Here is a 16619-nt window from a genome sequence, read left to right on the forward strand (position 1 = left end):
CACCTGTGGTCCTTCTGACAGCAACCCCTACTTCAAACTGAGAGTCAGAACACAGCTAAACCCAGAGATTTACAGAAAATACTTCCTCCAACCCCAGGTAAGCTGTGAGGGAAGGAGAAGCACAAACCAGCAAGTTCCCACCAGCGTCAGGGCAAATTCTCCTCGGGGACCAGCTCTGCCCCCAGCCTGCCTGCCCCCCGTCGTGTGAGTTATTCCTGCCTGGGGGGGTCCATATTGAACTGATAAAGCTCTCAAAGCCCCGTCACCCTGCCAGCTTGGAAGTGGGACCGTGTCCCTGGGCGTTTGCAGCCCCACAGGTCTCCCTGCCAGAGTCTGTCCAGGCGAACAAAGAAAACGCATCGCCTTCCACTTTAATAAAAGCCAAATGATGCCGTTTGCCAATTACCAAAATGGGGCGAAGGTTAAAAACCCATTGAATTATAACACATGTCACGGACCAAAGCTTCTATGATTAACAGTTCTGTGAGAAATTCATTAATTTCACCCGAAGCAAGCTGACAGAGATTGTGCTTAATGACAGAACGCAGGGCAGGGGAAAGGCGGCCGAGCCGGGAAAGAGAAAGCTGCATTAATTCACAACAAAAAGAGACGAGGAAACCCTTTTTTCCTCTTACAAAAAGGAAAAAGGAAAAAAAAAAAAAACCAAAAACACAACTGGAGTTGTAAAGAGCAGTTGCATTTGTTCTGCTGCTGAAGATTTATCTTCATCATTTCTCGTTGGGGAAGCAGACAGCAGGAGAGAGCAAGACAAAGAGAAGAGTTGGAGTGGGCTACGTCTCCCTGGGGCTTGTTTGGGGCAGTGAAGGGTGAAGCTTAGAGGATGGCTTTCCGTGGAAGCAAGGGTAGGTGATGGTGTGATGACCAGGGGTGGGCCTGGTCCCCCCCTAGGTGTCAAACACCCCGGTGTGCACACTTCTGGAGGGTGGTAACCCCAAAATCTCCCCTGCAGAAGCAATTTTGAAGCCATAACAGTGAGTTTGTGGCAAGACTTAACCAAACAAAGGAAAGAGAAATCTTTTTGCTACGCTGACTAGAGAGCACAAGGTGCTGCACGATGTGGGGTATAAAGACTGGAGAGCTGTGGGCAGCCAGTGGGGCTTGTCTTCTGTAGGAACATGGAGTTAATGGGGGATTAGGAAGATGGAAACTCCTGAAACTCACAATTCTGACAGCTGAACTGGGGAGTCTGCCTGGGTTTTCATGCCTCCTGCCTGCAGTTTCCAGGAGAGGAGCGATGGCACCAGGTGTGATAGAGGAGAGGTCTGGTGACCACAGCAGGGAAATGCCACCAAGGGAAAGCAGCACTTCACAAAAACTGCCTTGCCAGGGATGGGAGACCCCCCCGGGGATGTTTCCCACCCAGAGAAAAAGACAAAATCCTGATTTTTGAGAAATGCTGTCAAAGGCAGCCCCAGTGCACCAGGGGTGGGAAATTACACCTCTGCTTCTTCACACCCGATTTCACCATCCGCACCACAAGGCTACACAGGAAATGATGGAAGTTTAATAACCTGAGGTATAAAGTGGAAGAGAAGAACTACCTAGGCCGTTATATCTGGTCTGAGGATGTAATGTGGACATAAAGCCTGTCATTTTTACAGCTCGTCTCCAGCAGTGAGGGAAACTTCTGCTGAAAACAAAAAAAAGAGCCCATGGTCAGCGGTAGCAGAAAGACCAGCAGATGGAAAGTACAGAGTAGGTTTATTTTCAAACTCTCTATAAATGTCTTTAGGAGGATGGAATGGATTTTCAAAAGAAGTAATGTTGACTGAGGATGCCTATAAAGTTCAATGGGACTTTTACATTTAAGCTCCTTTTTCTCTAAAATATTAACTAGAATACATACCTCAAGAAAGAAGAGTGAGCACATGTTTTATTTTCAGTTATTAAGTTTTCACTAACCCATGGGAGGGATCCATTCACCTTCAAAATAAAGGCTGTGTTAACTTTTAAGGGCCGATATATTTCTTTTCCCTCTCAATTTTAAAATCTGCACCCTTGCCTAGAAGTGTCTGCATCTGGCTATAAATCCTCTCCAAGCAAAATAATTCTCCTTGAAGAGAGAGAAATAATACCTCTTGCAGAGAGAAGCCAAAAGCAGGCAAAAATATCCGTCTTGACCTAAGGAAAATGAAAGCAGTCAAATTGATGCTTACACATAGGAGAGAGAGTTCCTTTAAAAATTAAATAAATACTCTAAAAATCATATTAGGCAAATGCAACTGGTGGGGAAAGGGGAGAAGGGAAGGATGGGCAGTGTGGAACTGGCATTCCAAGGATGGGGAGACCACGAGCACAGGAGGCAGAAAACCCACATCCAGCCTCTGAGCTGGTTAAGAATAACTTTTAAAAATCTCTCCTATGTTCTTCCTGGATTGGGTAAAATATCTGAGGAAAAAGACAGCAGTGAACGCAAGGGTGTCACCTATTTCCTGGCTGCACAACTTAATAACTTAATGCACAGCTTTCTCTACACCTTGGATGCTTGAATTTCTCGTACAGAAGAAAGTAGATATGGTCATCCCAAATGATCTTATCACAAGGCAAACTAGGGCTTCTCCACTGTACACTGTCATCAGTGGAAAAATCCCACTGTTTTCAATGGCCTTTGGATCAGGGCTTTACTTCAGAGACTTTCTGGTTCCTTGACAGACATGGGAAACTTTATAACAAATCCAGAATTGAAACGTTGCTTTGAACAAGTGAGGCTCGGATGAAAGTTTTTGAGAGCAAGGGGCTGAGAGGGTTCAGTGCATCCCAAAAACAAAACAATGCCAAAAAAAAATCAGGAAGAAAAATAAGAGGCAAAAGGCGGGCGAGTCTTCCCCAAGAGATTTCTAAAGGTTGGTTTGCTGGGCTGCAGAGGCTCACTGAAGCTTTGCCCTAGGGGAATGCATTTTTTATTAAGGAAATAACTTTCTAAACACAGAGCACTTCTAATTCCATAAGTGAACAAATGGTTCAATTCCTACTGAAAATCTGAGAGGGAGGAGGAATGTGGTCCTGTGTCTCAGCCCTCTTGAGCTCCCTGTTGCTTCTCACCATCTCCTTCCAGTGGGTCTTTCTCGCTCCTTTTCTGTCCCGGTCCTGCACTGGGGATTCGCCAAACTTCCACAACCAGACTTCTCATCTGAAACTTGATCCTGCTGTCTTTGGGCCTCTGAATTTATACAACCTATTGCATAGAATGATCAGACGCCTTGAATCTAGGTCAGAACACACTGACTGGATTGATTTAGCTATAGATATGCTCCTTTTTTTTAAATTTTATTTTCCCTTCCCTCTCCCCCTTCTCACCCTCCTGCCTTTCCTGGAATAAAAGCAGGTCCTCAAAACAAGCCAGTACATTATCAAAAAACCTGACAGCTTGCTTAGGAGGCTGAGCAGAGGTTTGCTGGGATATGCAACTTGTTTTACTATTGCTGCCGCTATGGTATGACGACTGCTCACAACTTTGAATGCACAAAGGAAGAAAAAAAATTATTCTTTCAGGGGTTTTGCTAAATTCTCTCCTCTTCTTTTCACTGCCTCGCTGAAAGGATCCATGAAGCTGCCGCACCAGAGGCCAGGAAAGGTCACAATCTCTGTGGGATGCTGTAAAGCAGAGACTGAGAGGGGTTGGTGGTGATCTATTGATGTGTCTGTAATAACAACAAGAATAAAACGGTAGCCATAAACCTTTCATCCTGGGGGGTCCCACAGAGCTTTTCAGAACGGGGGCCGGATCCAGAGGGGTGCTGAGGGCCCCTGCCCGGCCGTAAAAGCCCTGCAGATGCCGATGGCCACGGATGTGCTGAGCACCCGGCAGGATCCGGCCCCGCTGGGGCACAAGCATCACTTTGTCTCCGCGCAATCGCTTCCGTGGGAGGTCCCCGTGGCCCTCGGGCAGCACAAAGCGGTCGGGGTCGGAGCGGTGTGCGAGCGGCGAGAGCGATGCCGGGCTGGGGAGTGCACGGGGAGTTAACCGGCCCCCAGCTCCGAGCCCGGGATAAAGGAGGGAGGAGAAAGGAAGAGGAAATAATTCACTAGCGGCATCCCCCGTGCGGGTTAAATGTCCCATCCATCCCGATCAATGAGAACACTGCCGGTTTTTCAGCGGCCACACAAAAGGGTCGGCAGGGTTCAGCTGCTGTGCCCCTCCTGCCTCCCCCTGACCCCCGGCCGGCGCGGGGGGCGGTGGGTGGCAAGGCAGAAGGAAGCGGGATGACAGGCTCACCTCTGCTCCGCCGGGCTGTAGGTCTGTCCTCGCTGGCAGCTGCTGATGGTGATAGGGTCGAAGTTGTGGAAGGAACGCAGGGCCACCCCGGAGATGGCCACAAACTGGGAGCTGAAGCTAATGAGGACAGCCTGGGTGTGATAAAAAGGGTGACTGAGGTCATGGATGACGGGGATAATCAGGGGATTGTTCCTGCAGCTCAGGACGTGGACACCTGCCAGAGGAGAGACAAGATCAGAGGAAGGGTCAGACTTAACACAATTGCTTCCCGAGGCCGTGGGCACTTCAGAGGCATTTCACCCATAGGAATGGCCCTATAGAGCTGAAAAGTTATGGTAAGCTGCCTGGAGGGGCTTCCCAAATCACTCTGGAGAGCTTAGTGGAGAAGTATATCCCTCCAGACAGCTGAAGAAAGGCTGCCATTCTCTCCACAAGCGCGGCACAGGCTCTCAGAGCCGTTTCTTTAGACCACGGCTACGTTTCTATTGTGCCCTGTTAAATCAGGAGCAACCATCACGGAGGAAGCGGAGTTGCACTATTGTCCAACTGGTCTGGGAGAGGACAGTTGGGGCCTTTATCCGGCGCATCAAACGGTGCCGGCAGGCTGGGTGGCTTTGTGCACCACGGGCAGGGCACCAGTGGCCTGTTTGGAGCTGTGCATGTCATTAGCACTCGGTGGTAAACTTCTTTGCATGAGCTCTACACTGAATGTGCCCATTTTTTATTTTATTTTTTTTTTGGATGGTTTCGAGCCTTAGGGTATCTTGCTCTTGGGTAGAAAAGGCAAAGGTGGTGCTGGAGAGAGAAATGAGGGTGATGGTCCCACTGAGGGTTTTGCAGGGGATCTCACTTGAGGAGGAAATAGTGCCTTGGGAAAATAAAAATGTCTCAAGGTTGAGGTGCACGGAAACACCAGAGAGCTGACAAGGAGACTTCTTAATCCCTTTTCTCCAGCAGACAAGGCACTCAGTGGCAGCTGGGAAGAAATTCCCACCTTCAGGTAGAGGCAACCTGAATTCAAATGGGCCAAATCCATCTCAGGGGTAAGGCAGAGGACAGACAGCTGTCTGCTGGCCTCAGAACTCCTTAATTGAGATTCATGGCCTGACGCTGCCTGCAAAGCCCGGCCTCTGCAGCTCCGTGGCATCACTCCGAGGATCAGCTTGGCTCCAGATCCATTTGCTTCACTGGAGCTCCCCCAGCAATGGCTTTGGCCCAGGCCCTTTGGCTACCCTGATACACTTACAAATTTCAAAATAAAATAAACTCTATTTGCATGTTTAACTGGCTCAGGGATTTCTGTTATTATTATTTCTTTTTTTTTCTTCCCAGTTCGGATTTCTTGACTCAAAGGGGGAGAAATAAAGAAGTTTTCATTTTTCTCCTTAGAAAGTGATTTCCTGTGAATTAAGACAGACTTTTGACCACGCTCTTTAAACTTCTATCTCCCACCCTCTACTTAAAAAATCTTCCTGTAATAAAAAAAAAAAAATATAAAAAAGCAACTCTCTTTTTGTTTTGGTCTTTACCTGACCCTGGAATAACCTCCCTGTCTACTTGCCTCCCACAGGTCTTTTGATATCAGCTCCTTGTGGAACGGTGCACGTTTCTCACTTACAAACAGGTGCAGTTAATACTCAAAATCCCGGGTTCCCAAATTCCTTGAAAGTTTCTGCCTTCTCTGATGGAAAGCCAAGAAAGAACTTATGGTATGAGGCTGTTTATTCACTTCCATTTCATTCCTTGCTCTCAGGTGGTGTCCACAAGCAAACAGACCCTCAGAGCTGTGCTGCACTTGCTGTGCTTTCTGCCCCACACAAGGTAAACGGGGGCTGAACAGGTCAGGGTCATGTAACTCACCTGCCTTCAGTAACTAAAGACCCCTCATGGTGGCCACGCAGGGGATCAGAGCTGTCTCACGATCACCCCCATTTCTGGAGCTCTGCACCCACCTATTTGATGCTCAGTAGCTGAACCCTGGTGTCTACAATGGGTCTGAACTAACAGAGCTGAAGTATTTGGCATTCCAACCTTTCCATCTCCTACCAAGACTCAGAATAAGCATCACATTATTTTCTGGGAGTCCACATGCTAAAAACCTGTTCTGATCAAGGTGGGAAACTTCAGGTCTGGATAGGATGTGTTTTGCCCATGGGAGTGTCTTTAGCACACTGAAGACTGATGGAGCTTTAAGTTATTGCTACTTTCTTTTGGACGTACTTTTAGTTTGCCACTAATTTCTACATAAGACTGATTGACTGTCTGAAGTCAATCCTGCACCCAGTGCATGGCAACACTTGCATCTCAGCTGCAGCTTCCAGCTTTCCAAGGTGACAAATTCAAACACATGAAAGACAATATCCAGGAAAAGGACAATGCCAGAGCCAGAACTCAGACAAAACAGTAATGGGGAGCTCTGCCTGAGTGAGAACTGCTGGGCAGCCTACCTACACCTCTCCCCTGCTCCAGGCAGCCTCTTCTGAAAGGTCAGAGAGGCTTTTCCATGATGAAGGCAGCATTTCAGCTCTGAGGATGTCCAGGCATCAGGATGAGCCCTGCCAAACTTATGTTGCAACTTCATTGAGGATTTCAAAACCTAACCCTTAGTTTCCTCTTTGCTCCTCTTTCTTGTTCTCTTCCTCTCACAATCTGTCTGTGTGCCCCTATAAAATGTCACATTAAGTATTTGTTGGCAGCTCGTGCATCCATCATTTATATCTCAGAGGGAAAGAGTTATGTGCCACTGTTTTGTGAAAGGAGGAGGATAAGATTAATCCAAGGGCTCTGGCAAACTGGGAGCTATCCTGACTCAACCTGCACAACTTGCTATGAATTTCTGTTTATTCTTGGACAACAGACATCACATTTATTTTCTTTCTTTTCCTCCACACCCCAACGAATTCCATATTATCCTGGATACTCATCCAACACCTGTCAATGTGTGTGTCCCTTCTAGTGGGAAGCTTGTTTGAGTTTCAGCTTGTCAAAACTGAAAAGTTATGATAGAACAGAAAGTTGATGGGTGAGAGTGGTGTTTCCTTAAAAACTGCTCTTGAGGTGACCTGGCCAGCTTTCTTCCCAATGGAAAAAAAAAAGGCAGAGAACAGCTGGAAAGGGATTATGCAAGTCCTGCCATGACACGGAGCTGGGAGCTAGGGAGAGCTCCTTGGTCCTGGAGCCTCAATGCAGCCTGAATCAATTCACCAGACACAGCTTCCCCAGGTTCAGGGCCCTGTGCCAAGGGTAGGGACAAAAATGGTCCATCCTGGCACTTCAGCACAGCTGCAGATCCACAGCCTCTGTCAGGCACCTCTGCTTGAGGCCACACCCCGGTGTTAGACCTTCATCAAACCTGAAATACTTCACATGAAGAATGCTGGCCACTAAATAGCTGTGGAGACCTCCCTGCAAGCAGGACTAGAGATCACCCAACACACCCTGTGAATCAGAAGTGTTTGCTGCAGCAGCAGCTGGAGCAGGTCCCTCACTCCCTGCTACCAGGGGCTCATCTGTATCACCATCAGTGTCTCTCCAGGGCAGTGCTGGTGTGAAGCACTGAGATAGTGCTGATTTTAATGACTAAAAAGGAGCTAATCACTTCTGAACACACAATGAACAGCTATGGAGAAATGTCTGCATAAAATGATGCACCATATTCAACAAACTCTAGAGAGACTCAGGGCTTGGAGCATTAAACAAGCATATTTTTGTCTAATTCTGAAAAAAACTGAGCAGGAGTACTGGTCAGTTTGTGAACAGAGGCATCATCAGATAAGCAGGCAATAAGGAGGGAGTTTAATAAAACACAGTCTTACCAAGATCGTGGCTTTGCTCTTTGGTGTCAAACAGCTGCACACCGATGGTCTCCTGCTTCTGATCCAGGTAATAGGTCCCATCAGTGACCAGGTGAACTAGGACTGCTGCAGCTACCATAGGCTGGGAAAAATAAGCCTGGGAAAACACAAAACCCACAAAGCCTGAGGTGGGAAATTATGGTGGGCTTTAAAAAATCCCCAGGAGTCAATCCGGGACTTTTAAAAGGGCAATTCCCATCCCAGGTCACAGAGAAATCTCTTCCAATCTCTCCTACACAAACTAGATAAACTCCAGTCAAACAGCCCTGCAGCTGTAACCCCTCAGAAATTCAATAGCCTTGTCACATGGGAGGGGACTTCACCACTGAGTCTCCAGACAGTGCTCAGAGACATTGTTTTGCTGTTTTGCTCCAAAAATACTTCAAAGAAAGGAGCAGCTCGGTCCTGGGAAGGCTATCCCAGTGATATTTTGCCTGTTGGAGAAACTTTGTACAGGCAGACAAAGAGGAAACTCCTGAGTGACATGTGCACTTCCTACCTTGAGCCAGAAAATGGTCTGTGTCATGTGGGAGTACTGGAAGTTGGCTGTGCAGGGGTACCAGGCATACTGGGAGACACCATCATTCAAGTCAATCACCTTAGTCCGACACACCTGGAAAAAGAAGCACCAAAACAGACATAGATGACAGTAAGGAAAGGTTATGACTCTTTAAAGTGTGTGTGGGAAAGTCCAGGTGCACTGCTAGAATAAAATAATGCATCATAACAATGCCTCTGAATACCTTGAGATTATTCAGAAGTTAAGTTTCCAGGTCTTCCACCTCAATAAGAAAAACTGAAATGTGAAAAGGAGCTAAAGACTCCCAGCAGCTGGATGGCAGCCAGCAGTTTCCTCTGGATTTGGTACGAGGTCTTTGACAGCATTTAGAACAACTTTGTTCCCCACCCAAAAGGACCACAGCTCTTCCCACTGGAGTCAAAGTGACAATCACTTCTGAACGTCCCAGCTCACAGCACAGACAGTCTGGAGATTCCTCCACAGGGCTCCAGCACTGCCCTTTTTAAACCTGGTGTTCCTGGAACCCCAGGGGAGTTAGAGATGGATGTGTAAACTTGGTAGCCAGGAAAGTCCTGCCTCTACAACCCAATTTAAGCAAACTGGTTTCTTCTTTTGCTAACTAGTACTGCAAGTGGAATCACCTTATTCTGCACCTTTCCATGGCAGGCAGCAGTGAGATTGGAAGCAAACTGCTCTTTTCAGTAAAGAACAAGCAGATGAATCCCAAGTGCTGGCACAAATGAAAAGCTCAAAGGAAGTGCCAGAATCTGAGTACCAGAGAGCCTTGCAGAGCCATCAGTGTGTAAGATGTGAAAATGAAGCTGCAAGGAATGGTAGGATTCACCTTGAAAACTCTTCAGTGAAGCTGCTTCAAGAAAGAAACATGCACAACCACAGCCTTCACTCCCTTCACTGAGAAGGGAAATGTCCACCATGCAAAAAGTTACTCCTGCATTAGAAGGATGATTCCTGCTGAGGCTCCAGGAGCACCTGAAGGGAGAACCTGTTGGGATTCACAACACTTCAGTGAACTCACTGACTCACCAGTCATGGGGATAAGAGGGAATTCCTTGTGGTCACACAGAATAGTGGCAGTGGAGCTACAACTGTAACCCAAGAGGCCAAACCATCCCCAGCACTTGTGCTGGCCACAGGACAGCCTAGGATGGATCCCACCACCTGGGCTGGGTGCTAATGGGAGTTATGTTGTCTTGGGGACACTTAATTTTCTTTCCAAGACCAGAGCCTGAACTGAGCAATCAGGTGGTGATGTGCTCTCAGTAAAGCTGTTCCCCTAATCAATTCCCCTGATTATTAAACCAAAAAGAAAACCCTGAGGTGAAACAGGAGAATTAACAGAGATGCTTTTGACCATTCAAAATCCTGTGTCCACTCAATAACTCTGCATGGAAATGCCCTCTTGGTCTCAGCAGGCAAAGTCTGGGCAGTGCAAAGAGAGCCTGGGATGCCTGGGAATGAGAAACCAGATTGGCTAAAAGTGAGGTAATCCCCTCTATAATCTGAGTCCCTCAAGATCCAGCACAGAGGAATCTATGGGCAAAACATAAATCAGCTTTAATGGGCTGGAAGAAGATTTTTAGTTTATTTATTTTTTGAAACAACTGGGACCAAGCTTCATTGAGGCTAGCCAGTGGATACTGTTACATTTTACAGCAGAGCAAGGCTTTACATAAACTATCTTTGGCATTTGAAATCCAGGCCAGCAATTCGACATGTACCATTTCGCAACTCTCCCTTCTTGCGTTTTCAGCAGCCTGTCTCTTGTTGGGAGCATGGTTTTTATTTTAATACCTCTCCAGCTAGAGAATTTATCTTACCCACATCTGCAATTTATATGGTCAGAGAGCTCTTTGACATGAACAAAGGTCTCATTACTTTTATATGATTTTGTTCTCATTCTTACATCTCTTCCTGCTCTATTGGTCCAAAGAGGTGGCTGAAAGAAACATTCGGTGCTTTTTAAGTGCCACTTAATGGGTGAGTGAAAACCTGTATGAAGAAATCACCCAGACCTTCACCAAAAGTTTGAATCAAACCCAAAATAAACCCCCGCTGAGGTGGGTTGGAAGTCTCTGATAACTTTAAAACGCCTTGTTTGATTTGTGTGCGTGTGTGAACTCCAGCACTTTCTGCTTCTGCCTGGGAATATTAGCAAAAATCTGGGCATTGCATAAAGAGCCTGTGTTTGAGCCACGTGAGCTGAGGTGTGTGGACTGTCAGACTGGCCTGGTTTGAACAGGTTAGATAAGCTTCCCCCTGCTGAGGCTGAGCCATCGCTACCCAGACAAGTGTTTCAAAGTGGTCCTGGGGTAAAAGGTTCTTTTAGAAGAGTATAATTGAGAAGTGTGGGAGAAGTCTAACTGAGATGAGTGGCTACAAGAGCCTCTTCTGCACTAGCTGTCAGCTAGTGAACTTAGCTAATGGCAAAAAAGTTCTTGAAGATTCTGCAATAACAATCCAAGTGGATAAACAGTCCCTGTCACCTGCAGCCTCCACCATCCCAACAGGCTCTCACACACATGGTAAATACATCCCCACTTCGACTCTACCCAGGCAATGAGTGTCACACCATCACTGCCAAGTCTGAGAACTGTCTGTTGGGAGTGTTTGTCACACCTCTGCCTTTGAGGCATCCCCAGAATGTGGCAGCAGCCTGAAGGCCCATATTATTTAGGTTAATGGTTGGACTCAGTCATCCTAGAAGTCTTTTCTAAACTGAATGATTTTATGATTACTGCAGTACCACCGCTTTTAAGCTACAAGTTCCAATGGCCTGGAAGACAACATCATCTCTTCTCATGGCTATTCATAGGAATTCACACTTAGAAACAATAAATTATTTCCTAATGTACTCTCTAGTTTGGTACAGTGATGCAAAACAGCAGCTAAGGCACCTGACAGCTGTGGAGGGAAGAACAGATAGACATACTTCTCGTTTCAGGGTGTTACCAAGCTCTAAAGTATTTGCTTTGAAGAATGACGGCATCACACAGGACTCCAAACTTCACTCACTGGGGCTTATCCAGATTCTCAGACCCACAGAGCAATGGGATCCACAGGAGCTTAGTATGTGCTCCAAAGTATGCGAGGACTATTTGTGTCTAGTTACTGGAAGCCCATGTCATACCCCTCCCTAGGAAGCTGCTTTCAATTAAAGGAGCTGATGTCTGTTCCTCTCAGAGGTTCAAATCCAGCTCGTCTCCCACCCACACATTCTGTACACAAACATCGAGAGACAGAACGATCAAGGCCAGAGAGCACTGTGGGATCTTCCCACAAGAGGGAATGCCTGGAGGATTCCCTTTGACTGATTTATACAACCCCTTGTCAATCACAGGCACACCATGTTCTTCAAACCGCCTCTCCTGTTTTCCTCTTCTTACTCAAGGGGACCGAGGAATGTGTCAGCAGAAAGGGAAAAGTGATATATTGGGAGCACTTAGTTCTTTGCCACATCTAAAACGCATTTACTATTGCAATCAGCTCCATTCCCTTCAAAGTAATATGGGAAAATTTGCTAAAGAGCAAATTTTGGAAGGCACCCTTGTGAATGATTCCCAGCCATCCCATGACTTCAGGCAAAGTGAAGTTGGGTTGACGGGCTCCTGCTGCAGCTGAACTCCAGGTTAAGGATCAATCCTGTGGACTGGGCATGGGAATAGGTCCCATCCTGACTGTGCCCAGTGCATGGCCCCAGTACAGCCTTCTGGGCAGCACTTGGCTTCTCCAAGACTGAGCCCCCCTCTGTAAGATGAGGATGATATTCCCCCATGTCACACAGGTACGTTGAGGGTATTAGGCACAAAAAGTTGCTCAGATGTTACAAAGAGAAGGCACAAACAGGCACACACAGATGTGAGGATACCCCTCCCCACAGGAGTGGGTTAAATACAAACTGATGCCATCCCACTCTGACCTTCCCATCCAGCGAGCACAGCCAGACACCGCAGGCTCCGCATAAGCTGGTGGTTCTCGTCATTGTAACGTAAAATAATTCTAAATGCAGACAGGCAAAGCTGCTCCTCAGCCGAGGATGCTGCCCTACTCAGCTCTGGCACAGGGCTGACACCGTGGTTGGGGTGGACGTGCCTGTCTGCATGCCCAGGGGCGGCTGGAAGCAGAGCAAATCTCCAGCACACAGATCTGGCTGCTCCCAAAATCCCATCTGCTGTCCCACCGTGGGGCTTCCTCCAGACCGTGTCTTCAAGCCACGTCTGGCTGAGAAGGGCCATCACGAGCACTGGTCTGTCGGGCACTCGGGAGCATCCTCCTTTTTGGGGAGGAGGGTGGAAGTGGTGATTGTGCCCCAAATGCTGCCTCTCCCTCCTCCTTTCTCCTGGGGACTGTGCTGCTGTCCCTTCTGCACCCAGACAGACAACACAGGGAGTTTCTGGGTTGAAATGGGCTAAACCCTGTCCTGTTTGCAAAACAGCAGCCAAGGAGCAAGCAGGAAGAGGATCTATTGGTAAAACCCCCAGTGGAGCACACAACATCCCGAGTGAGCCTGCACAAGTGCACAGAAAAGCTCGTGGAGACTGATAAAAATCCATGGAGGCACAAACAGAACATCTTCTGTTGCTTGAGGATCCAGCTAAAAAACCAGACTTCAACAGTAATACTGAAACCTAATTAATCCACAGTTTTTAGCTGACTGCTCTGCAGAATGTTATTTATATTTAACTCAACACATGCCAGAGAATCCCAACCATGACATAAGCAGCATTTTAACACATCCCTTACAGATGAAAACTTTCTCCATTGCCAGACCAGGGGGCTGGCAGTCACCCAGACCTTTTATTCTTAAATATGTTATTGTTCTTACTGACCTAAGGTTAATCTTACCCAAGGATGAGAAACTATGGTGCAGTTGCTAAATATCAGAAAGGTTCCTGCTTGTTTATTGCCCAATATTTTGAGGCAGTTTGACTGCCACATGGACACCACCCAGTTTGCCGACTGCAGCACAGACCTCCAATCTGTTTTGAAAGCTGTTGCACTGCTCTTCTCATTTAGGCTGGGAACTGGGTTGGAGTTACAGAAAAATTAAATTGCCCACATTAGTGGGCACCGAACCATTAAAAAGGCCACCATTTGGGATCCAACAAACACCTCAAAAATCAGCCAATTTCTATGACCATTTCAAACCCACAGAGCTCAGATGGAAATTGTACACACAGGATTACTCAAGGGGCACTGGGAGTTTTCCTCTGGGTTTTCTTCAAGGTTCTGGCCAGAAACACTTTAGGACTAGTGTCTTTATCAGTGTTCTTGATTTATCCCATCAGAAAATCTGAGTTCACAGTTGTCTGCCCAACTATGAAAGTCAGCATTGGGTCACGCCAGGTTGGTCTCTAAGACTTAAGGAAAACCTTCAAAGTTTTTTTTTTTTTGTGTGTGTTTTTTTTTTTTTTTTTTTTTTTTGTTGTTTTTTTTTTTGTTTTTGTTTTTTTTCCAAATTGGTACATATATTAATTTTTATGTGTACTAACAATGAGTTTGAAACACCCTGTTGCAGAAAATAAAATAAAAACCCAAAACCAAATCTGAGATTCAGCAGCATAGATTCTAAGCATAAAATGATGAGGTAAAGTTGTGTCCTCCCCCTTTTAACAGTTGCCTTACCTAAAAGCCTACTGCTTCTTCCCCAGTAGCAACTTTCCCTCACCTCTGATGCTCATCAACTGCAGCTTCTACCCCAAACCTCTCCTTGTCCTCTGGGTCTGATTACACGGTTTTACTAAGTTTTGTGCTCTTTCTCAGCTTTTGCCTGTTTTCATTGGGGTGCTTAAAGGTCTGATGGCAAAAGATGAAAAATTGCAGCGTGTCCTGCTCCAGGACAAAGGAATAAAGGCAGGTGATCCATAGAAAAAGCTTTATCAACTAACTGGAAGCTGATGAAACTCCTGGGGTAACACACTGATGCTATATTGCTCCCAGATCCAGTTGGCTCAGGAGTAAGAGGAAATCTCATCTGTCAATTTTCCCCGTGTAATGAAGAACAGGATTTGGCTGTGGGATTGGGAAGCAGCTTACATCTCCTGCAGGATGAAATAAAGCCCCATTGCCAGTTGTTATGTCCAGTCTCAGCCCAGCCACGTCCACTTTGAACCTGGAGCAGCCCACGTGTCTGGACCCTGCAGGCTTAGTACTCAATTAGCATGTTATTACAGCTTTCTTAGCACAGAGCCCCAGTTTTAAGCTGAAGATTTGGCTGGATTTTTTTAATAATTGGAAAGTGACCTTTCTCTGTATGACAACACCACAGATGATACAACATGGCATCAATATTTTGTCTGCAACGTGACACAATGATAAATTCCTCGATGATAAATTCCTCGATGATAAATTCCTCTGCTTTACAATAAAAATGGTAGTGTTCATTTCCAAAGGGAAATTTCCTCGGGTAGAGTTTTGGATGTAATACAGGGCTGTGATTCAGAAATGAGTAAGAGCTGCAAGGGCTATTTCATTTTGTCATATAAGTTGGTTTAGTTTGAGGCAAGCAAATAGGAGCTACAGGGATTTCCATTAAATGATGGCCCAGATTGCATGTGTATTCAATGTGTGTTATTAACTTCAGCTTTCTCAAAAAACGCAGTTATTTCACTTCCAAAGAGTCGGTATGAACAATATATTTCCATTTTTAAATCATGCAGACCCGCATTCTTTGAGCTTTCCTTTGAATTTCTGTTATCTCCAGATTCAAAGCAAACTTCATTTAAAACCGGTGAGTTCAAATCAAAATCACATCAAACCATAAACTTCACATGGCATACCTGAAAAAACTGTAAATCAGTTCTGACTGGCCCTATCCCAAACTCACATTGGCTTTGACAGCCAGCCAGCTGTAATCAAATATCTAGGATGCTAGCTGGACCCGTGGAAAAAACAATATGGAGTTTTGATTTTCCAGAAAAACCCTAACCAGATGATTTCTGCACGGTTCAAAGGCTCACGCCAAAGACTCTGGCTAAGCCAGGGCCAGAAACTACAGAATAACAGAGTGAGAGAAAGAAGAATCAATTGTTCTGATGGGATTTAAAAATCAACCCACTTACACAAGCCCCCAAGTAAACCCCAGGATTCAGAGCTCCTGGGTGCAATTTGCACTCACTCCTGCTTCTTTTGCCTTTCAGTGACACACAGTGAGGGGATGTGAAATCAAGGGATAGCTCCAAGTGCAGAACACGGTCTCCTGTGAAGCACATGGAAGTGCAATCCAGCAATTTGCCATGTTTCTTTGTTTTTCCCTCTCAGACCTCTTTTATTTCTTCAACACAGCAGTGGGACATAAAGATGCTGCTCTCAAACAACAGCATCTCCCACCCCAGCACTGCTAAGGTCTCACCTCAGAGACAGAATTCTTGGAATTAGCCCTGAATTCCATTCTGCTATTATGTTCAAATTCACAAATACATCTGCCAGTAGGAACAGCACCCAAATTCAACAGCCTAGACAGACAGGATCAAGCAACAGCACCCAAACAAGACCTTATGCCTTCAGTTCTGCAAATATCAGGCTCATTAGAGCTAAAAGGCATTTTCGAGCCGCAGCAAAAGCTCCTGTCTACAACTTCCACATTACTGCTCAGAGAAGTGTGAAGGCATTATAGACTGATAAGTGCTTTAGCAGACTGTATATCCATCCACTGGAGAGCGAGGTTAAACAAATACGGGAGCCAGAACATTATTGTTGGCTGCACACTCGGGTTCCCGAACTGCCCGTCTCTAACTTGAACCAGCCAGGTCCACTACAGCACAGCCAAGGCTGGCTGTGGGGTGCTGAAGCAAAGGAAAACAATCCCATCCCATGAGCTTTCACCACTGAGGAGTAGAGCAAAAGCTAAATTTTTTGTTTTTCCTTTGACTGGAGAGTTTTATTCAGGAGCAGCTGGCATCAGAAAATCAAACTGCGAAAGGCAGAACGTGTGCTGCGTTTTAGGAGGATCTTAGATGTATTTTTGGTATTATATTCATGGATCTGACTC

General features: G+C 46.2%; 1 protein-coding gene across 1 annotated transcript in view; it reads right to left on the bottom strand.

The window, feature by feature from the left end:
- The window catches only part of PAPPA (pappalysin 1), a 182145-nt gene that overhangs the window by 50449 nt on the left and 115077 nt on the right, over positions 1–16619 (bottom strand). Inside the window, exons 11-13 of the mRNA XM_051807871.1 lie at positions 8591–8704; positions 8053–8188; positions 4238–4451 (exon numbers count right to left, since the gene is read on the bottom strand). Of these exons, the coding sequence (XP_051663831.1) occupies positions 4238–4451; positions 8053–8188; positions 8591–8704 (464 nt within the window). The remainder of the gene's footprint in view (positions 1–4237; positions 4452–8052; positions 8189–8590; positions 8705–16619) is intronic.

The sequence above is a fragment of the Manacus candei genome, unplaced genomic scaffold (assembly GCF_025592945.1).
Source record: "Manacus candei isolate 608988 ecotype Guabito, Panama unplaced genomic scaffold, ASM2559294v1 h1tg000071l, whole genome shotgun sequence".
NCBI lineage: Eukaryota > Metazoa > Chordata > Aves > Passeriformes > Pipridae > Manacus > Manacus candei.